The sequence below is a fragment of the Moschus berezovskii genome, chromosome X, assembly GCF_049115385.1.
Source record: "Moschus berezovskii isolate FMDL1 chromosome X, NW_MosBer_1.0, whole genome shotgun sequence".
Lineage (NCBI taxonomy): Eukaryota > Metazoa > Chordata > Mammalia > Artiodactyla > Moschidae > Moschus > Moschus berezovskii.
Window position 1 is genome coordinate 101,342,912 of NC_142488.1, and position 18,924 is coordinate 101,361,835.

The following is an 18,924-nucleotide window of genomic DNA, read 5'->3' on the forward strand; positions in this document are numbered from 1 at the left end:
ATTCTATAGACAGTCAAAGGTATATTTTGGCAGGGAAGTTAACAGGAAATAATGCTAGAAAGATCAGTCGGGGCTATGTTATGAAACAAATTGAGAGATATAAGCAATACCATGTTTTTTCTTTGTTAGAGTTTAATTCTTTTAAGTAGGTAATACTTGGACATGATAGAAGATTCCCCTCAGCCTCTCAGTCACCTTGCATGAAGGAAACTTCCAGAAAGAGGTTGTTTCTGATTTCTTATATTTTCAAAAAATCTCTGCACACTTACACAAACACATACACATGTGTACGTGTGTGCTCATACACATCATATATGCTCAAATATTAGGTAACACTTTTTTTGACTCACTTGAATACACAAAGTATTAGATATGTGAATAAATGGTGAGTGTCTACTTATGACATTTAACTTGTTAATTCACCCTTATTTACATATTTTAAACCACATATTATATAAAATCATGTATAAATTAGAAGACATTTTTCTACTCTCAACATTTCACAAGCAGTATAATTCAAAATCTGCCCATGCATCTTTATTGTTTTTTCTAATCCCAGAGCCCCCTTTTTGAGTCCCCCAGCAGTTAGCCAAGTATATCATCTGACTTCCATCTAAGATCTTTGAGAGGAAATATTTTTGAATCTACATATGATTCTGACCCTGGATATTTTATTCCTAGTTACAATTACCCATTTATATGACATTAAGATGATTGTCTTCTGAATCTATCCTGTAGGTGTAGATTTAGATCTTAACAATGTAACTCTATACTATATCACTTTTAAAAATCTCTGTTACTTTTTTCAGACTTACACAAGAGTAGAGAAAATTGTATAGGAATAGGACCTCCCATATTTTTATCATCCAAATTCAACATTTATTATTATTTTTAATATAATCACCATGCCATTATAACATGTATAAAAATTTAACATCAAACACGCAGTTGATAATCAAGAGTTGGCCATTTGTCTCAAAAATGCAGTTTTTGTGGAAAGTCCACCTTTGCTTATAGAAGTCCACTTTCACTTATGGAAAGTCCACTTTCACTTTCCATAAAAACTGCATTTTTGAGACAAATAGTCAACTCTTGATTATCAGCTGGGTGTTACTCACCTGCCACTAAACTGCTGTGAAGCCAGTTCATAATGGGCCAACAACTGGTACCAGTCCATGGCTTAGGTACTCTGCTCTAAAGCATCTTTCTTTTACTGCTGCCATTTACTCACTGGACAAACTCATCAGCATCTTGTAGAGTATGCACTTCGTGGATTTGTCTACTGGTTTTATTTGATTCCATTTACCTTGCTTCCATATTTCTTGTATTTCCTATAAATGGAAGTTAGATCTAGATGCTTAATTAAGCTCAGGTTAAGTTTGGGGTAAGATTTCTTTGTTGGTGGTACTCTGTGTTTCATAGTATATTATATCAAGAGGTACAGTGTCTGATTGTGCCATGTTTTAGTGATGAGTAGATCAAAAGACTCACTGGGTGATTATCCCCTCCAATGCAAATTTTGTCATCAGCCTTTCATCTAATGGTTTCATCTATTGATGATTATTGCCCAAATCAATTATTTCATTAGAGGTTACAGAATGGCCATTTTTAAAATTTTATCATTCTGTCTACACTTATCGGTTAAAATACTTATGTTAAAAAGAACTTTGTCTCTTTAGCTGGGGAGTCTTTGGTTACCCTGAAATATAGCTGATGCAGGGAAGTCAAGATCAATACTTAATTTTTAAGTTGCCATTTTTCAGTATAACATGTTGGTACTCAAGCCACTTCCAAAGGTGTCCAATGAGAGGTATTTTGATTTAAGTGGGAGAGGGAAGTATTCTCTTTTATTTTAAAAAAATCTTTACAAACTCGTGGGTTTTTTATGTTTTCAGTCTGTTTCAATTCACCTATTACTGTTTTTGACCGTCAAACTGTCTCATCTTTACCTACTGGGAACCCTTTTCATTGCATTCATTTTGTTTTTTGGTTTATTTTTTAAATTAAAAAAATATTGGAGTAAAATTGTTTTATGATGTTGTTTTGGTTTCTACTATACAGCAAAGTGATTTAGTTATACATATTCATATATCCCCTCTTTCATAAGATTTCCTTCCCATTTAAGTTGCATTAAGTTTGGAAGTGACCCTTAAAAAAGTTTGTTTTTATATCTAACACCTGCATTTATGAGGTCATTCCTTAAGAAATAATGTATTTACATCCTTTCTTTCCAATTCTGACAGATACTCTTTCTGAGCATCCAAAACCAGCATTGATTGAGAATATTTCCACTTACTGTGTCTCTCTTAAACTGTACTCTGTGGATAAAAATAAATGGCTATGGAGAATTACCACATAAACGATTTAATAGGGATATGAATATAAGGCCATTCCCTTTTTTTCTGAGGAAAAAATTGGGAGAGAACCCTTACCTTGTATTTGGGATATATGGTGCATTTCCCTTTGTGTGTGTGACATGCAGGCTGTGCATATATTTTTAACACAAATGTTAACACACTGTATATCTCCTTTGCTATCATGTGCCTATGTCTTAGAGATGGTTCCATCTTGGTGCTCCATTCTTTTTAACAGATGCACAGTGTTTTGCTGTTTAGATGTACCAAGCCCAAATTGATAGACATTTAGCTTGTTTCCAATATTTTGCTACTATAAACAAATAAGCCATTTCATACATATGCAAGTTTATCATCAGGATAAAATCCTAGAAGTGGAATTGGTACATTAAAAGATAAGTGTATTTTTCATTTCCAAGTTGCCCTCCATAGAGGTGGTTCCATTTAACACTCCCACCAACAATGTATGAGGGTGGCTATTTGTCCACACTCTCGCCAACACAATCATGTTCACATATGTGGGGTTTTAGTACAATAATAAAAACTGTCCCCACACTGATTTTCAAATGAAAAGATGTTTAAGAAAGATATTCTTTTTTTTTTCTCACCCACCAGTGTGGGTGCAGACACTGGGGAAGCGCTTGGTCCAGCATCACCTAGGGAGGATGCAGTGGGGTGGGGCAGACAGCCAAGCACAGCCCACCCCTCCCCTTTAACTATTCTTAACTTCTTGGGGGGTTGCAAGTAGTTTGTGTGAGAGGTGGTCCCAGAAAGGAAAAGATGTTTAAGAAAGATATTCTAACAAGAAATTATGTGTCAAAAGAGAAGCCTATCCTGAAGAATCCATTGGCCAGTATAATCCATGTTTGTATTATACCAGAGTATCTTTGTTGCATGTCATGTCTCTTCATATATTAGATCAACCATGCAGCTCAATATGTCAGCAAGTGACAATGGGAGGATTTCTTGAAATCATTTTCCTCCTATGCATAAAGATGTATATATGATGCAAAGAAATTTTTGTCTACCCTCTGGATCTTTGCCAATCATAAAATAATGATATGACCAGTTCATCAGTAATTGCAAACAAACAATTTTTGGAAGCCTCCCAATCCCCGTTCCCTCTAAATTAATTTTAGTTTTAGTGCTTAAGCAAGCAAATATATCACATTAAGTGTTTTGCAGACTTATCTCCTCTTATTATTGTAATATGACATTCCCATATGGAAGACCATATTTTTGAAACTTGTTTCTTCAAGGACTGGATGAATAACAGCTTGCTTTGCAAATCTGACAAAGCAGTATTCAGCATAGAACTCAGGGATAAATGCTGAGAATAAAACCTCTGACTTGTTTTTCTTTGTTCAAGAAAATATTTGCAAGAGCAGAAGTAACTCTAGGGCTTACAGAAGTGATTCTTTGGGTAAGACCACCCGCCTCCAAAGTGTTTGCTTCCTCATTGGATCTATTCGGGGCTGTACAAGATAGAACACTGGTCAGTCAGTCAGTCAGTTCAGTCGCTCAGTCGTGTCCGACTCTTTGTGACCCCATGAATCACAGCACGCCAGGCCTCCCTGTCCATCACCAACTCTCGGAGTTCACTCAAACTCATGTCCATCGAGCTGGTGATGCCATCCAGCCATCTCATTCTCTGTCGTCCCTGTCTCCTCCTGCCCCCAATGCCTCCCAGCATCAGAGTCTTTTCCAGTGAGTCAACTCTTTGCATCAGGTGGCCAAAGTATTGGAGTTTCAGTTCACTGGTATGAGGAACTAAATAGATGTAGTCAGAGCTTCATAGTAGATTTTGTGATGAAGGGGATTGGAAACACATTAGTATATGTGAAGAACAGTGTTTATGGAGAAATGGAAGATGCTCTTTGATCTACTTCAGTTCATTTCAGTTCAGTCCCTCAGTCATGTCCGACTCTTTGCCACCCCATGGACTACAGCATGCCAGGCTTCTCTGTCCATCCCCAACTCCCGGAACTTACTCAAACTCATGTCCATTGAGTTGGTGATGCCATCCAACCATCTCATCCTCTGTCATCCCCTTCTTCTCCCGCCTTCAATCATTCCCAGCATCAGGGTCTTTTCAAATGAGTTAGTTATTAGCATCAAGTGGCAAAGGATTGGAGTTTCAGCTTCAACATCAGTCCTTCCAATGAATATTCAGGGCTGATTTCCTTTAGGATGGACTAGTTGGATCTCCTTGCTGTCCACGGGACTCTCAAGAGTCTTCTCCAACATCACAGTTCAAAAGCATCAATTATTTGGTGCTCAACTTTCTTTATAGTGCAACTCTCACATCCATACATGACTACTAGAAAAACCAAAGCTTTGACTAAACAGACCTTTGTTGGCAAAGTAATGTCTCTGCTTTTTAATATGCTGTCTAGGTTGGTCATAGCTTTTCTTCCAAGGATCAAGCGTCTTTTAATTTCATGGCTGCAGTCACCATCTGCAGTGATTTTGGAGCCCAAAAATATAAAGTCTGTCACTGTTTCCATTGTTTCCCCATCTATTTGCCATGAAGTGATGGGATCTTAAATGCCATGATCTTAGTTATCCGAATGTTGAGTTTTAAGCCAATTTTTTCACTCTCCTCTTTCACTTTCATCAAGAGGCTTTTTAGTTCCTCTTCACTTTCTGCCATAAGGGTGGTATCATCTGCATATCTGAGGTTATTGATATTTCTCCTGGCAGTGTTGATTCCAGCTTGTGCTTCATTCAGTCCAGCGTTTTTCATGATGTACTCTGTATATAAGTTAAATAAGCAGGGTGACAATATACAGCCTTGACGTATTCCTTTTCCTATTTGGAACCAGTCTGTTGTTCCCTGTCTGGTTCTAACTGTTGCTTCTTGACCTGCATACAGATTTCTCAGGAGGAAGGTGAGGTGGTCTGATATTCCCATCCCTTACAGAATTTTCCACAGTTTCTTGTGATCCACACAGTCAAAGGCTTTGGCATAGTCAATGAAGCAGAAGTAGATGTTTTTCTGGAACTCTCTCGCTTTTTTGATGATCCAACAGATGTTGGCAATTTGATCTCTGGTTCCTCTGCCTTTTCTAAATCCAGCTTGAACATCTGGAAGTTCACCGTTCACGTACTGTTGAAGCCTGGCTTGGAGAATTTTGAGCATTACTTTGCTAGCCAGTGAGATGAGTGCAATTTGCTGTAGTTTGAGCATTCTTTGGCATTGCCTTTCATTGGGATTGGAATGAAAACTGACCTTTTCTAGTCCTGTGGCCACTGTTGAGTTTTCCAAATTTGCTAGCGTATTGAGTGCAGCACTTTCACAGCATCATCTTTTAGGTTTTGAAATAGCTCAATTGGAATTCCATCACCTCCACTAGCTTTGTTCATAGTTATACTTCCAAAGGCTCGCATTCCAGGTTATCTGGCTCTAGTTGAGTGATCACACCATCATGATTATCTGGGTCATGAAGATCTTTTTTATATAGTTCTTCTGTGTATTCTCGCCACCTCTTCTTAATATCTTCTGCTTCTATTAGGTCCATACCATTTCTGTCCTTTATTGTGCCCATCCTTGCATGAAATGTTCCCATGGAATCTCTAATTTTCTTGATGAGATCTCTAGTCTTTCCCATTCTATTGTTTTCCTCTATTTCTTTAGATAGGTCACTGAGGAAGGCTTTCTTATCTCTCCTTGCTATTCTTTGGAATTCTGCATTCAAATTAGTATACCTTTCCTTTTTTCCTTTGCCTTTCACTTCTTTTCTTTTCACAGCTATTTGTAAGGCCTCCTCAGACCACCATTTTGCCTTTTTGCATTTGTTTTTCTTGGGGATGATCTTGATCCCTGCTTCCTGTACAATGTCAGGAACTTCTGTCCATAGTTCTTCAGGCACTCTGTCTATCAGATCTAATTCCTTGAATTTTTTTCTCACTTCCACTGTATAATCATAAAGGATTTGATTTAGATCATACCTGAATGGTCTAGTGGTTTTTCCTACTTTCTTCAATTTAAATCTGAATTTGGCAATAAGGAGTTCATGATCTGAGTCGCAGTCAGCTCCAGCTCCTTTTCTTGTTTTTGCTGACTGTATCGTATAGAGCTTCTCCATCTTTGGCTGCAAAGAATATAATCAATCTGATTTTGGTGCTGACCATCTGGTGCTGACCATCTGGTGCTGTCTCTTGTGTTGTTGGAAGAGGGTGTTTGCTATGATCAGTGCATTCTCTTGGCACTCTATTAGCCTTTGCCCTGCTTCATTCTGTACTCCAAGGCCAAATTTGCCTGTTACTCCAGGTATCTCTTGACTTCCTACTTTTGCATTCCAGTCCCCTATAATGAAAAGGACATCTTTTTTGGGTGTTATTTCTAAAAGGTCTTGTAGGTCTTTATAGAACCATTCAACGTCAGCTTCTTCAGCATTACTGGTCAAAGCGTAGACTTGGATTACTGTGATATTGAATGGTTTGTCTTGCAAACGAACAGAGATCATTTTGTCGTTTTTGAGATTGCATCCAAGTACTGCATTTTGGACTCTTTTGTTTACTATGATGGCTACTCCATTTCTCCATTTCTTCTAAGGGACTCTTGCCCACAGTAGTAGATATAATGGTCATCTGAGTTAAATTCACCCATTCCAGTCCATTTTAGTTCGCTGATTCCTAAAATGTTGACCTTCACTCTTGCCATCTCCTGTCGGACTACTTGCAATTTGCCTTGATTCATGAACCTAATATTCCAGGTTCCTATCCAATATTGCTCTTTACAGCATCGGACTTTACTTCCATCACCAATCACATCCACAACTGGGTGTTGTTTTTGCTTTGTCTTCATCTCTTCATTCTTTCTGGAGTTATTTCTCCACTGGTCTCCAGTAGCATATTGGGCACCTACCGACCTGGGGAGTTCATCTTTCACTATCCTATCTTTTTGCCTTTTCATACTGTTCGTAGGGTTCTCATGGTAAGAGTACTGAAGTGTTTTGCCATTCCCTTCTCCAGTGGACCACGTTTTGTCAGAACTCTCCACCATGAACCATCTGTCTTGGGTGGCCCTTTGCAGCATGGCACATAGTTTCATTGAGTTAAACAAGTCTGTGGTCCATGTGATCAGATTGGTTAGTTTTCTGTGATTGTGGTTTTCATTCTGTCTGCCCTCTGATGGAGAAGGATAAGAAGTTTATGGAAGCTTCCTGATGGGAGAGACTGACTGAGGGGAAAACTGGATCTTATTCCGATGGGCAGGACCATGCTCAGTAAATCTTTAGTCCAGTTTTCTGTGGATGGTCGGGGCTGTGTTCCCTCCCTGTTATTTAACCTGAGGCCAAACTTTGGTGGAAGTAATGAAGATAATGGAGACCTCCTTCAAAACATCCCATGCACGCACTGCGGCACTCAGTGCCCCCAACCCTGCAGCAGGCCACCGCCGACCCACACCTCCACCGGAGTCTCCTGGACACTCACAGGCCAGTCTGAGTCAGTCTCTTGTGCAGTCACTGCTCCTTTCTCCTGGGTCCTGGTGCCCATAGGGTTCTGTTTGTGCCCTGCAAGAGTCTATTTCCCCAGTCCTGTGTAAGTTCTGCAGCTCTGTGTTGGGGTTAATGGCGATCTCCTCCAAGAGGACTTATGCCATACCCAGGTCTGCTGCACCCAGAGCTCCTGCCCCTGCAGCAGTCCACTGCTGACCTGTACATCCACAGGAGACACCCAAACACAATTCTACTTAATACTCTTAAATGCACTGTGTTGTGTGCTGTCCCTTGTAAAGAATGAGATGCCACTCAATCAGCCACCGTTAGCAGAGGTTGCACTTCAAGTTGTTTTTTTCCAGCCACAGTAATGAGCTTGTATTAAGCCATCTGCCTCCCCTACCTTTTTCCTCTCTAGGCCCTCTTGAAACCAATAGTGCACACTGGGAAACAGTTGCTTAGACTTAATGTTGGAGTGAGTAGTTGAGAGTTAGCAGGCCTTTCCAGGGATTGCTGCTGCTGCTGCTAAGTCACTTCAGTCGTGTCCGACTCTGTGTGACCCCATAGACAGAAGCCCACCAGGCTGCCCCATCCAGGGATTAAGCCTTGTAAATGTGCCCTCATTATCACTGGACTATAACCCACTGAGCTCCCTGGCCCCACACCCATAATGCGTTACAACTCTACTTAAAATTAGATGACCATGAATACACTGGGGAAAGTCATGCCCTAGCTAAAGAACAAAAAATTGCCTGTTCCTGTTTATAATCCTAGTAGTTAAAGACTATATCACATGGCCCTTTGCCACATTCTGTATACTTAAAAAGGTACTGAGATAACATGATTTTTGCACAGTTTTATTTTTTTAAATTTAGTGATGAATTTTTGAGTGGCAAATTATAAGAAACTGAATCTATTCTTTTCTGGCAGCATTATTGCCAGTAATGGTAACATTGTTACCATTCCTGAGCCCTAAGGGACTGTTGTTTAGCCATTGTTTAGTTGCTAAATAATGTCTGACTCTTGCGAACCTGTGAAATGTAACCTGCCAGGCTCCTCTGTCCATGGGATTCTCCAGGCAAGAATACTGGAGTGGGTAGCCATTCTCTTCTCCAGGGAGTTTTCCCGACCCAGGGATCGAACCCAATTCTCCTGCATTGGCAGGTGGATTATTTACCACTGAGCCACCAGGGAAGCCCCTTAAAGAACATGTCTTACCAAAACAAGTAAATGTGTGGTAGTATTGAAAATATGGTATCTATATATTTTTATATCAAACTCGTAAATATAAGGAGACAGTTTCTACATAGAGGCCTACAAGGAGTATGTGTATCTTATATACTCAGCAGAAGATAAAGTCCAGTCCTAAGAACTAATTCTAGGTCCAGTTCACTCTTGGCTGCATGACCAATCTTAACTGATTCAGAAACAGGAAGAACCATCTTCTATGGTTCTTCCAAAGGAGTCAAACTTACTGTGTCCAGTTCAGTTCAGTCACTCAATCGTGTCTGACTCTTTGTGATCCCATGAACCGCAGCACGCCAGGCCTCCCTGTCCATCACCAACTCCCAGAGTTTACTCAAACTCATGTCCATTGAGTCGGTGATGCCATCTAACCATCTCATCCTCTGTATTCCCCTTTCCCTCCTGCCTTCAATCTTTCCCAGCATCAAGGTCTTTTCCAATGAGTCAGCTCTTTGCATCAGGTGGCCGAAGTATTGGAGTTTCAGCTTCAACGTCAGTCCTTCAATGAACACCCAAGACTGATCTCCTTTAGAATGGACTGGTTGGATCTCCTTGCAGTCCAAGGGACTCTCAAGAGTCTTCTCCAACACCACAGTTCAAAAGCATCAATTCTTTGGCACTCAGTTTTCTTTATAGTCCAACTCTCACATCCATACGTGACTACTGGAAAAACCATAGCCTTGACTAGACAGACCTTTGTTGGCAAAGTAATGTCTCTGCTTTTTAATATGCTGTCTAGATTGGTCATAACTTTTCTTCTAAGGAGTAAGTGTCTTTTAATTTCATGGCTGCAGTCACCATCTGCAGTGATTTTGGAGCCCAAAAAAATAAAGTCTGACACTGTTTCCACTGATACCCCATCTATTTGCCATGAAGTGATGGGACCGGATGCCATGATCTTAGTTTTCTGAATGTTGAGTTTTAGGCCAACTTTTTCACTCTCCTCTTTCACTTTCATCAAGAGGGTTTTTAGTTCCTCTTCACTTTCTGCCATAAGGGTGGTGTCATCTGCATATCTGAGGTTATTGATATTTCTCCCAGCAATCTTGATTCCAGCTTGTGCTTCATCCTGCCCTGCGTGTCTCATGATGTATTCTGCATATAAGTTAAATAAGCAGGGTGACAGTATACAGCCTTGACGTCCTCCTTTTCCTATTTGGAACCAGTCTGTTGTTCCATGTCCAGTTCTAACTGTTGCTTCCTGACCTGCATACAGGTTTCTCAAGAGGCAGGTGAGGTGGTCTGGTATTCCCATCTCTTTCAGAATTTTCCATGGTTTATTGTGATCCACACAGTCAAAGGCTTTGGCATAGTCAATAAAGCAGAAATAGATGTTTTTCTGGAACTCTCTTGCTTTTTCGATGATCCAGTGGATGTTGGCAGTTTGATCTCTGGTTGTGTCCAGGGACAAGTTAAATGGTTCACAATGGGGCACATGGACTAAGTGAATAGAAAATTAGAGACAAGAGAAATATTTTAGGGATGCAGCTTAGCATAGTAGATACAAATGTAGGCTTTGGGAAGTATCACACTTGCATTGTAAAAATCCTAAAGATCTATAGCAGAGCATGAAATGGTGGTTAAGACCATGGGCTGTGGATCAAACAAATGGATTTTTTAGCTCAGCTGCTGACCCTTTGTAACCTTAGGCAAGCTACTTACCATTTCCCAGTTCCTATTTCCTCATTTGTGAAAGGAAGATAATAGAACTTACCTCATAGGATTGTATAGCGTGAACATTAAGTGAGCTCATCCATTTACAGAGAGCAGGCAGAAAGTAAGGCTCAGTAAATGACACAGTCTTTTCTAGCAGCAGCAGTAGAAGTCGAAGTAGATGTAAAAAATAGCCAACCTAAATGTGGATTAAACTCTTGACTGTGATCTCATTAGCATCAGATTTATACTTATGAAACCTCAAATGTGAATCATGCCCTATCCTTCTTGCTCTCTCGCTCTTATTCCCATGAGGCTCTCCTTGAACCTCTTTGAACCCTCTAGTCCTCTTTCTCTTTCCATTTTCTCCCAGAGCAAGAGCTTCTTCCTAGCCCCACTGGCCTGGCCTTCTTTACTGCCTCGAATCTATTTCGATGCTGAAATCAGAGTAATTTATTTAAATTATAAGTCCTACCGTATTGCTGCTTTGGCAGCTGCTCATGATCATTGGTTGACATTGGCTCTGAGCAAGAAACATCACAACGTGATGAAGATTGCTGATACATAAACTGACTTGTTTTGAGAGGAAAAGGGAGAAATAGTGAATTGTTTGTTCCTTTTTGGACACTTTAGGCTATATGCCAGTGTTTCCATTTGAGTATTAAGTGCTTGGCCAGGTCAGGAAGAAACTGTTGATAAAACATCTAATGTGATGCCAAGAACCCAGCAGTACACATTACACTGTAATTGCTGATGAGGCCCAACGGTTGAGCAATCTATTAGTTTAATATTCTTGTATCATAGTTCACAAAACTCTCTGTGCTTCAGATTTTTCGTCTGTAGTGAGGAAATTAACCTGGATGATCTCTATATTCCCTTGGGTCCTGATAAGGCATGATTTCTTTATACCATCTGAAGGACTAAGGTTTGGAATACACAAAATCCCCATCATAAACAAATGTTCTCCCTATAGCAATCTGGCTTCAGTATAACTGCAATAGGAGAATAAAAGGGATCAATGTAATTAAATGCCATAAAAATCAAACAGACATTGTTGACCATTTTAGCACCTCAGCCCCAATATACCAGAGGATTAGGAATTTTAACTGCCACCTTTGTCACTTTGATTTTTGCCATTCATTTCAGTTCAGTTCAGTTGCTCAGTCGTGTCCAACTCTCCGCGACCCCATGAATCACAGCATGCCAGGCCTCCCTGTCCATCACCAACTCCCGGAGTTCACTCAAACTCATGTCCACAGAGTCGGTGATGCCATCCAGCCATCTCATTCTCTGTCGTCCCCTTCTCCTCCCGCCCCCAACCTTTCCCAGCATCAGAGTCTTTTCCAGTGAGTCAACTCGTCGCATGAGGTGGCCAAAGTATTGCAGTTTCAGCTTTAGCATCAGTCCCTCCAATGAACATCCAGGATTGATCTCCTCTAGAATGGACTGGTTGGATCTCCTTGCAGTATAAGGGACTCTCAAGAGTCTTCTCCAACACCACAGTTCAAAAGCATCGATTCTTCGGCAGTCAGCCTTCTTCACAGTCCAACTCTCACATCCATACATGACCACGGGAAAAACCATTGCCTTGACTAGACGGACCTTGGTTGGCAAAGTAATGTCTCTGCTTTTTAATATATTATCAAGGTTGGTCATAACTTTCCTTCCAAGGAGCAAGCGTCTTTTAATTTCATGGCTGCAGTCAGCATCTGCAGTGATTTTGGAGCCCAAAAAAACAAAGTCTGACACTGTTTCCACTGTTTTTCCATCTATTTCCCATGAAGTGATGGGACCAGATGCCATGATCTTTGTTTTCTGAATGTTGAGCTTCAAGCCAACCTTTTCACTCTCCTCTTTCACTTTCATCAAGAGGCTTTTGAGTTCCTCTTCACTTTCTTCCATAAGGGTAGTGTCATCTGCATATCTGAGTTTATTGATATTTCTCCCGGCAATCTTGATTCCAGCTTGTGCTTCTTCCAGCCCAGCGTTCCTCATGATGTACTCTGCATATAAGTTAAATAAGCAAGGTGACAATATACAACCTTGACGTACACCTTTTCCTATTTGGAACCAGTCTGTTGTTCCATGTCCAGTTCTAACAGTTGCTTCCTGACCTGCATACAGGTTTCTCAAGAGGCAGGTCAGGTGGTCTGGGATTCCCATCTCTTTCAGAATGTTCCACAGTTTATTGTGATCGACACCCCATGAACAGTAACAAAGGGCAAAATATATACAGTACTGTATATAAAAACAGATAATCAACAAGGACCCAACTCAGAGAACTCTACTCAGTATTCTGTAATAACCTATATGGGAAAAGAATCTGAAAAAGAGCAGATATTTGTATATGTATAACTGACTCACTTTGCTGTACACCTGAAACTAACACAACATTGTAAATCAACTACACTCCAATATAAAGTAGAAATAAAAGCATAGCAGTTACTGGTTCAGTGTCACCTCTGATCTGGGCACAGAGCTAAATGCTTCTATAGATTGTGCCATTCTGTTCTCTGTAGCGCTATGAGATAGATGCTCATTTTGCAGACGTCATCACTTTTTTGCCTCTGAAGGAACTGTGTAAGTTGCCTAAGGATATAGGAATAAACCAAGTAAAGGCATGTTTGAGTCATTCTGCAAATAGATTTAAGTAATTGCTCGGGGCTTATGCAGCTGAAATACACACCAGGTTGAGATGATCTATTCCTTTGAATCCAGGCAATTCTGAGTTCAGAAGGACAAATCACAAACTGGCCCCTGAAATTGGGAATGTCTGATAGCTTATTCCAAGAGAGAAGTGTTTTCCATAGATTTAAGTAGAAGAAATGTTTCCTTCACAGAAAGGAACAGTTTTATTGCAATTACATGTTTGCTTGAAAAGACTTTTATTAATTTGTTCATTGAACAAATACTTCTGGAGCACCAACTATCTGCTGTGCACCCAGTGACTCAAACATGAAATTGAGACAGATTTAATAAAACCCTCAATCCTAAGGAAAGTCTGAAATAACCAAATTTAGGTAGAATCTATTAGTCAAGTGTGCTTTTTCAGTCTTATTCCAATGGCTATTTAAATACCCTCACCGAGTGAGGAGGGCAGTGGAGTCCTTGGATTCTGCTGCTGCTGCAGATCATGGAATGAAAGATCCTTAGTAATGAGATAGCCCCTTTTATAGGTCAGGGAGTCAGATGGCCTTGGACTGTAAACTGTATAACCTTGGGCAGGTTACTTAACCTCTCCCAGCCTCAGACTTTTCATCTGTAACATGGGGGTAAAAGCACTTGCCTTACAGAAACATGGTAAGGATTGCATAAGATAATTTATATCAAATTCTTAGTGTAGAACACATCATACTCAATATATTATATGTTTACTGTTATTGTGATATCCATTTTCTGAGTGAGGGGACTGAAACTCAGAAAGGGAAAATGACTAGCTTAAGATCGTATAGTTTGTTGTTAGGGCAGATAGTAAAACTCAGATCTCTGTTAGCAAATATTCCTTCTACTACACCACCTATTCTATTCCCTAGGAACAGGTAATGTAATCTTCCTATGCCTGTCAGAAATAATTCGGCTAATCCAGGGAGAAGAAGGGAGAGGAAAATAAGAAAATAGATAACATAAGGAAAGAATTCCTAGAGTCAGAAACCAAAACAGCCAGGGAGATAACCAGAAAGCAGAGGAGAAACAGCAGTTACCAGAGAGTTTAAATCATAAAATTGCAGCATTGTAGTGCCTGCTGAATCACAGAACAGACCTCTATCCTCATTCATTTATTCACCACAGACATGTCAATGAAATTGACTAAGCTTTTCGTTTTTCTTGGGGATGGCAGTAGGGAGGTGGTTCAGAATGCATGTGTGTTTCACAGAAAGTTCCCCTGCATACAGCTTTACTAGACAATTTCTATTTTCAAAGCAAGGGAACCCTATAACTGAAGTTAGAATAGAAGCATAAGTACTACCAAGACTTAAGGAATGATAGATTTTAAAAGATAGTGGGCTGGAGTGAAACCTAAGAGTAGAAGCTATTGAGAAGTTTAACAAAAAGAGAAAAAGGCTTAAGAGTAAAGCCACACTGTTATTCCTCTGTATATTGGCAATATAGGTAATTACAGTGCTGGGAATGATTGATTTGTTAGATGAAGATATTCTTTTTTTTTTTTCTTATATTTTCTTAAGAATTAGAAATATATGAAAAAGCCAGTCTGTCCATATTTTAAAAGCAAAGATTAATTTACAGTTGCCTAAGCAAAAGATGATATAGTATTTCCTAAAGTATTTAATTGAGGACTGCTGTATTGGTTGTGTGACATCCAAGGAGTATTCAAAATATTCCAGGAGTTTCCTAGAAGGAACAAGGCCATTTTGCTCTATTCATGACTGCCTAGTTCCATGGCACACGTAACATCTGATTAGAGTTTCTGACCCACCAATAGAAATACATCATGATAGTTTTTGAAGCAATTACTATACAAAATGGTTGTTCTTTTTGTACTTCATCCTTTAATCTTGAATTTTCTGATTTCCCTCTCCTGAAAATAGTTACATATTATTCCAAATAAAATATAGTGATAATCCTTCGAGTGCTTATTCATTTGATAATTTTTGCCTTCACAGGGCCTCAGGAACTGTTTATACCGCGCTGGACATTGCCACAGGACAAGAGGTAAGCATTAACACTCATTGCTGACTTTTACTTTCCTTTATTCGTATTGATCAGAATTCTTCTTTGATGGCATTTGTGCCTGACAAAATGGGTAGCGCTGGGTTGACATAAGTTTCCTTCATTGATGTCCAAAGTATCTGCTGTGAATGATGAATTCATGATTGGCCAAAGAAAAGGAGCATGGGTTTGTGGCATTAAGAAAAATCCTAGTAAGATAAAGAATTTGTATGTCTGACTCTGTTGCTGAAAAATATGGATGCTTGTGTTTAGTCTAATGATGGTAATTCATTCTTGTATTTTAATCATGATTCAGGTGGCCATAAAGCAGATGAACCTTCAACAGCAGCCCAAAAAGGAATTAATTATTAATGAAATTCTGGTCATGAGGGAAAATAAGAACCCCAATATTGTTAATTATTTAGATAGGTAAGTTTTCTTTCATCATATACTTGTTTTCTTTATGGGATATAATTTTCATGACCAATTATTTAGGATCTATTCATTTAGCATCCATTCTCCAAATATCTTTCAAATGCTACAAAACAGTATCAGACATATTGCTAAACATGTCCCCACTTATCTTTGTCCACCTATTAAACATTTGAAGACACATTTTATGGTGTTGCTTCTAAACAGGAGCAGTTTGTGTAATTTTCTTTTGAAGACTGTGGTTCTGTATTGCCAGGAAACAGACTATCGCATATCGTAGAGAGCTGTGGTGTTTTAAACATTTAATCAAGTGTTTGTTTGGAGCCAGTGCAGTCTCTGGCTATCTAAGTAAAGAAGACAGACTACAATGGCCCTGCTCTAATGAGTGCTTTGTGATGAACTGACAGTGAGATCTAGGGAATTGAGACTTTAATCTCAAACCTTTTTCCCAGACCAGGTAATTAATGTCTTTTTCATCAGTTGTGTTAGCAGTGGGTTATTAATAGGTGTTTAAAAACAGCTCTAACTCTTTACTTGTGATTTAACATCTGTCTCATTCAATTTCAATGTGTTTGTTTAGCACCACTGTGCTGTGTACTCTGGGTTGATACAAAGGAAATAAGACCAAGTCTACACCCTCAATGAGCTTGAGATCTCACTTTCTGTGTTTTATACCAGATAGACCAGTGGTACAGAAAGGAGGCAAAAGAGGGCCAAAAAAATGTCACTTAAGGGCCAACTGCAGCAGAGTGACTTTATTCTGCTTTTGTAATTTTGTAAAAGCTGCATTTGTAAAAAATGCAGATTTCTAGGCTGTTCTCCATAACTAATGAGGTATTTCATTTTTGTGAAATGAGAATTTTAATGAGAATTTTCCTTTTGAACAAGCTTTCTGAGTGAATCTTATGGGCACTGCAGTTTGAACACCACTGGATAGAAAGTCTTGCTTCATACTGATGTCAAGCTGGGAGCAGGATAGGATTGTTGGGATTGTTCCATTCATTGTAATGCCTCTCTCTTGCTAAACAGGGGGAAAGACAGACCTGATCATACTGTTAAAATGCCTTCAGATGATCCCAGGGGTTTGAATTTGCTCTGGTGACCCGCCTTCCCATATTTGATCATGTGGGCTGTGCTCCTGAATACCTACTTAAAGATAATGGGCATGTGATAACTGACTTCTGTCAGAACTGAGACTTCAGTGCAGTAAATCTATTGCCAATTTGAATCTTTTTATATTATCCTATAAAATTGTGTCATGGGGCAGTTCAGTCCAAGAAGTCAACATTATGGCTCAAATGATCCAAAAGGGCTATTCACCAATCCTGTTAATTGAAATTAGCTTTTTACAGTGGAATGGCTGACAGTAGTGAGTCACCAAAGGCTTCCTTGCTCTTTTCCTTCCTTCCATGGTGCACTTTCATCTCATGATCCTTTGATTTCCATGCATATTCTCTTCTAAGATAAAGGAAGTGTCTCATAAGCATAACTGATATTTTCCTTTTGTTATATAACATGACCTGACCAAATGCAGAGACTGACTGCACATTGCCTTCTTAATGGAAATATAGAAGAGTCTTCACCTCCTTAGGCCTGAGTCAACGTCTTTTTCCTCTCTTGTTGTAGCTACTTAGTGGGTGATGAACTGTGGGTAGTCATGGAATACTTGGCTGGTGGCTCTTTGACTGATGTGGTCACAGAGACCTGTATGGATGAAGGACAGATAGCAGCTGTCTGCAGAGAGGTAAGAAAATAGAACATTTTTGGCTGATGAGAATACCCACATTGGCAGTTTTTTAATCTTTGATTATTTAGAATGTTTGTAACGTCAGAATATCAATAGTGCATCTTTTATACTAAAAAACAATTGAAGATCCTAACAACAATTTAAATCCTAACCCTCTCTCCCCAGATCCTTGTCTATTTTAGTTCCTTTGTGATGGATCTTTCTGAATTCTTTTATACCATTCACGGCTTACCATATCTAAGCCTTCCTAATGGAGTCTTGGTGGATATGGAAGGCAGTAATATTGACATGTAACTTCTTCCTGGCTGGGGAGAATTTTTGTATGATAGTTATTTTGCCTTGTCTATGCAATATAAGCCATGTACATATACAGATCACATTATAACCCCATCATTTTCTGGAAGGCAGTTTACACGAGGTCCTCCCTCAGTCCAAAAAGTAGTTGCTTTCACAGTATAATCTTGAAACTCCCTCAGACCCCTCCAGTGGGTCTGAGTGTCTGCCTGTTTTCTAATAACAGTGGCATATCCCGAGTTTCAAACTAAACTAAGGATATTTTGTTATATTAATTTTCTCAATATTAAAAAAAAACAACACTCCTGATTGGAGTCTTATCTTGAGCATTACCCTCTACCCTCTATTCATTGAAGTTTTCCATAGACACAAGTAGGAACTCTGACCCACTGAACTTGAAAATCAATGATAGTAAAACAAAGCCAAATAATGTCAGCTAGCCTTTCACTGTTTTTTATTTTAAATTATTCACTTAAATTTCCTCCTTCTGCTATCCTGTCATTCCTATTTCTTCCTCCCCAAATATGTACACATATCCACCAAATTCACATATTTTCTATTCATACAATAAATCAAACTTAAAATATTCAGGGGATTCTTCAGCCTTTAGCCTATGGTTCCATCTTTTACCATTACGACACAAAGCCATTTCCAAACTAGTACCTATAGTTACATCAGAGCCTAGAAGTGGTTCCCAAACCTGGCTATCTGTCCATCAGAACTAGCTTGGGGCACTTGTTTTAAATGCAGATTTCTTGGTCCCACTCCAGACCTTCTGAATCTAATCATATCCCAGATGCAGATGCTTCCTATATCTGTAACAGATCAAGCCGAATCCATATCCTCCTGACAAGCAGATCCAAGTATGATTATAGCAATTGCTTCATTCAACTGTATTAACAATGTAGTGCTGCTTACCACACCGTCACTCTTTGTGGCCAAGTCTGATTCAGGAGCTTTCATATGTATAATGCTAAGTTGCATCACTGATATAAATGGTAACATGATTTCAAAATGGCTTTGAAACATTTATTTCACCTGACAACTTAAGCTTGTACCTTTGCCCAAAATTTATCTAGAAATGAAA

At 39.3% G+C, this 18,924-nt stretch overlaps 1 protein-coding gene across 4 annotated transcripts in view; it reads left to right on the forward strand.

Moving 5' to 3' along the window:
* PAK3 (p21 (RAC1) activated kinase 3) overlaps positions 1 to 18,924 on the forward strand; it is a 125,573-nt gene that overhangs the window by 79,364 nt on the left and 27,285 nt on the right. For all 4 annotated transcript variants that reach the window (XM_088833931.1, XM_055393940.2, XM_055393938.2 and 1 more), the window contains 3 exons: positions 15,319 to 15,367; positions 15,681 to 15,793; positions 17,423 to 17,540. In XM_088833931.1, coding sequence (XP_088690057.1) covers positions 15,319 to 15,367; positions 15,681 to 15,793; positions 17,423 to 17,540 — 280 coding nt within the window. The remainder of the gene's footprint in view (positions 1 to 15,318; positions 15,368 to 15,680; positions 15,794 to 17,422; positions 17,541 to 18,924) is intronic.